Source organism: Otolemur garnettii, unplaced genomic scaffold (assembly GCF_000181295.1).
Source record: "Otolemur garnettii isolate 467f Iridium unplaced genomic scaffold, OtoGar3 scaffold00017, whole genome shotgun sequence".
NCBI classification, from domain to species: Eukaryota; Metazoa; Chordata; class Mammalia; order Primates; family Galagidae; genus Otolemur; species Otolemur garnettii.
In genome coordinates, this window is record NW_003852412.1 from 10,999,477 (window position 1) to 11,003,656 (window position 4,180).

General features: G+C 43.2%; 1 protein-coding gene across 1 annotated transcript in view; it reads left to right on the forward strand.

Annotated features, from left to right (window-relative positions):
- IQGAP2 (IQ motif containing GTPase activating protein 2) overlaps positions 1–4,180 on the forward strand; it is a 319,224-nt gene that overhangs the window by 308,011 nt on the left and 7,033 nt on the right. Inside the window, exons 33-34 of the mRNA XM_012802746.1 lie at positions 485–622; positions 2,470–2,578. Of these exons, the coding sequence (XP_012658200.1) occupies positions 485–622; positions 2,470–2,578 (247 nt within the window). The remainder of the gene's footprint in view (positions 1–484; positions 623–2,469; positions 2,579–4,180) is intronic.

The window sequence follows — 4,180 nt, forward strand, 5'->3', positions numbered from 1 at the left end:
AAAAAAAAAAAACAGGGTGGTGCCTATGGCTCAGTGAATAGGGCTCCAGCCCCATATACCGAGCGTGGCAGGTTCAAACCCAGCTACTGCCAAACTGCAACAAAAAAAATAGCCAGGCATTGTGGTAGGCACCTGTAGTCCCAGCTACTTGGGAGGCTGAGGCAAGAGAATCGCCTAAGCCCAGGAGTGACACCATGGCACTCTACTGAGGGCAATAAAATGAGACTCTGTCTCTTCAAAAAAAACAAAAACAAAAAAATGTTAGTCTGTAAAGCAGCCTTCAATCCTTTTCTCCTAAACAGTTCAATAGTGAGGTTTTACTGCGTGGAGGAATTCTCTATGGTCACAGAATAAAATGATGTGCGTTTTATACAACAGGGGCCACATAGTAACAGTGGTGTTACACTATCCATGGTTATCACACTACCAGAAACATTTGAGTTCACCATCATTAACAGCCAATGTTCGGTTCTTATTTTGGCAGACATACTCGAAGATCAATTAAAGTAGATGGAAAAGGAGAAGCCAAAGTGACCAAGAGAGCTAAGCCTGTGAAGTACACGGCTACAAAGCTGTTCGAGAAAGGTCTCCTGCTCGGGATAGACGATCTTCCCACAAACCAGTAAGTGTCGCCTGGAGTCTGCACAGAGTCACAGAAAATCTGACTCACTTTTTTTTTTCATTTCCTGTGGCCTTTGCGAGAGCTCCATCTGGTCTAGCAAGGCTTAGCCTGGATTACAGATGACAAGGAGACAAGATGCATATTGTCATTGCTAGTCTTCCCTTTTGTCTCAGTATCTGCTGCTGTCTGATAAAGTGCCGGTCATGGTTGTCTTTCCCACGGCTCGTCCAGCGTGTTTGGATTTGGGAGCCTCTCCGGCCCTCCAGAAGAGCTGAGTCACAGCAGTGAGAATGAGAGGCTGTCTTTCGGTCTTGATAGATGAGTTATCTACGACAGCTACACAGTCCCTTTCTCATTTCAAAGCCATAGGCTGTGTCAACCCTGGAGAAGAGCCATTTCCAGCAATATGCTGTGAGTGTGTGTTCGAGGGGGTGGAGAAAAGAGAAGCCCCCGCCACAATCCCACATCAAATACTACGTGCTTCCTTTTTTTGTTTAGGAGGATCGCGAGCCTGCCTCCCCATCGCTCGTCCTTTGTCTCAGAGGAAGCCAGGCTTACTGGCATGGGCCTTCTCTTTCACTCTTGCCTTCTTTCAAAGCCTGGTATCTACCTCATTATCTTATGAAAACTTCTCTTACGGCACCAACCCCCAAAAAACTGCTTACTCTTTTGAAGTTTCAGTAATACTTATCTGAAATATTTGATTGGCTGGTGAGTAATATAGGTCGATATTTAATTCTCAAGTTCAGTGACTCTAATACATTTCCAACGGTATTTTCTGCTCCTTCAGAGGAAGTACCATGCCATCTATTTCTTTTCTAATAAAGCATCTACTTTAGTGCCTTGTGAGTTATAGATCTCAACAATAAACATCAAACCTAGCATTTAGGGGACAGAATAGGGAGGGGAATGAGGGTGTGAAGGTTTTGGTGACTTCCTTAGAATTTTCCTAACAGGCTATTCACTCAAAATGATAACTGGGGCTCGGCACCTGTAACTCAGCGGCTAGAGTGCCAGCCACATATGCCAGAGCTGGCAGGTTCAAACCCGTCCCCGGCCCACCAAACAACAATGACAACTACAGCAAAAAAATAGCCAGGCATCGTGGCAGGTGCCTAGAGTCCCAGCTACTTGGGAGGCTGAGGCAAGAGAATCACTTAAGCCCTAGAGTTTGAGGTTACTGTGAGCTGTGACACCATGGCACAGCTACCAAGGGTGACATAGTGAGACTCTGTCTCAAAAAATTAAATAAGTAATAAATAACTTGGGCCTGACAAGGTGGCTCACACCTATAATCCTAGCACTCTGGGAGGCTGAGGCAGTGATTGCTTGAGCTCAGGAGTTCAAGACCAGCCTGAACAAGAGTGAGACTCCTTCTCTACTAAAATTGAAAAATTAACTCCTGTAGTCCCAGCAACTCAGGAGGCTGAGACAAGAGAATTGCTTGAGCCCAAGAGTTGGAGGTTGAGGCTCAGCACCTGTGGCTCAAGTGGCTAAGGTGCCAGCCACATACACCTGAGGTGGCAGGTTCGAATCTAGCCTGGGCCCGTCAAACAACACTGAAGGCTGCAACCAAAAAATAGCCAGGCATTGTGGCGGGCGCCTATAGTCCCAGCTACTTGGGAGGCAGAGGCAGGAGAATCGCTTGAGCCCTGGATTTGGAGGTTGCTGTGAGCTATGATACTACAGCACTCTACCCAGGGTAACAAAGTAAGACTTTGCCTCAAAAAAAAAAAAAAAAAAAGAAAGAAAAAAGAAAGATAACTTGGATTCCATTAGATTGTTTCAGCTTTAAGCTTATGCTATATTTGCAAGTTCATGTGTGTGAATTTTCCTTTCTTGACTAGGTTTAAGAATGTTACATTTGATATCACAGCTACTGAAGATGTGGGCATCTTTGATGTCAGATCTAAGTTCCTTGGTGTAGAGATGGAAAAAGTGCAGCTCAATATTCAGGTAAGCTGGGAGTTCTGCACACTGGGGATGAGTTTCGTGTGGGAGTCACCCACAGCTCCCCTGACTGCTCTCTTCGTGACAGCAGGGAAGTTCAACAGAAGACCAGCATAGACCTTACTTGCCAGTATCCATTTATTGGTGTTGGTGATTTTTTTTAAAGCTGTGCTTTTTCAAATAATGGAACTTTAAATGCTTTTAGATGGCAAACAGTAGTAGTCAGATTTTCTAAGCCATGTTTCCATTTTGAAACTGAGACAAAAGACAATAATATAAAAATGTTTGGAGCTAGTAAAGGCTATAAATTGTTCTTTTGTTGGAGACATGCCTTTCTTTCTCATATGTATATGCCCAAGATTGGAACTTTGCTGATTCATTTCTCCTTCCTAGAATAGTTTTTAACACTAGTTTCTTAAATCTATTTATTAAATGTTTAGAATCACAGGAATGAAAAAGGTTATGCGGCTCGGCACCTGTGGCTCAAGCGGCTAAGGCACCAGCCACATACACCTAAGGTGGCGGGTTCGAATCCAGCCCGGCCCGCCAAACAACGACAGTTGCAACCAAAAAATAGCCAGGCGTTGTCGTGGGCCCCTGTGGTCCCAGCTACTTGGGAGGCTGAGGCAGAAGACTTGCTTGAGCCCAGGAGTTGGAGGTTGCTATGAGCTGTGATGCCATGGCGCTCTACCCAGGGGGACAGTTTGAGGCTCTGTCTCAAAAAAAAAAAAATTAATTAATTAATTAAATAAAAAGGTTATGCAAAGCAGGTATCTATAAATATAAAATGGTATTTGCAATATGACTCATTATTTTCTCACAAAAATCACATTTAAGCCACATACACTTAAATAGTAACTGAAAGATCCAGTTTATGTGCAAAAGAAAATCAAAGAAGTAGTACAAGCAAATGTTTGTCGACCCTCAGCTTCTTAATCCTTAGCACAAGATCCCTTTAAAGACAGAACTGGGGCTGCTAAAAAAATGTATACACATTTTAAGGAAGGAAAAAACTGCATTAAAATTGTAATACTCAATATATACTGGTAACAAAAGATGAATACAAGTCATGTTGAACACCTCTTGTAATTTCAGAAGTCAGATGTGACTTTATTACAAATTTAGTACAGTATTTTCCTTTCTTAAATGTGTATACGTTTTTTGGCACCCTCTATGCATGTATGTAAATAAGTGTATATATATGTGTGTGTGTGTCTATGTGTGTATATATATACACTACATACATATAATACTTTTTAAACAGAAATAAGATCTACTTACCTGGGTCCCAAACTGCATGTAAAATGTCTTCTGGTTATTTTGCACGTATCTATAGGAATCATCTTGCTAAGCCCCAGAGAGTGTTGTGAGTTCTGGCCTCAATGCTTGCTCAGGCCCTGGCTCAGCACTCTGAAATTACCTCCCTGTCATGGGAGCATAACCCAGAGCTCTTCTGTTCCACCTAGAAGCCCTTGTAAATGTAAAAAGAGAAATGGGGCTCGGCGCCTATAGTTCAACTGGCTAAGGCGCCAGCCACGTACACCTAAGGTGGCAGGTTCGAATCCCCAGCCTGGACCCGCCAAACAACAATGACGGCTGCAACCAAAA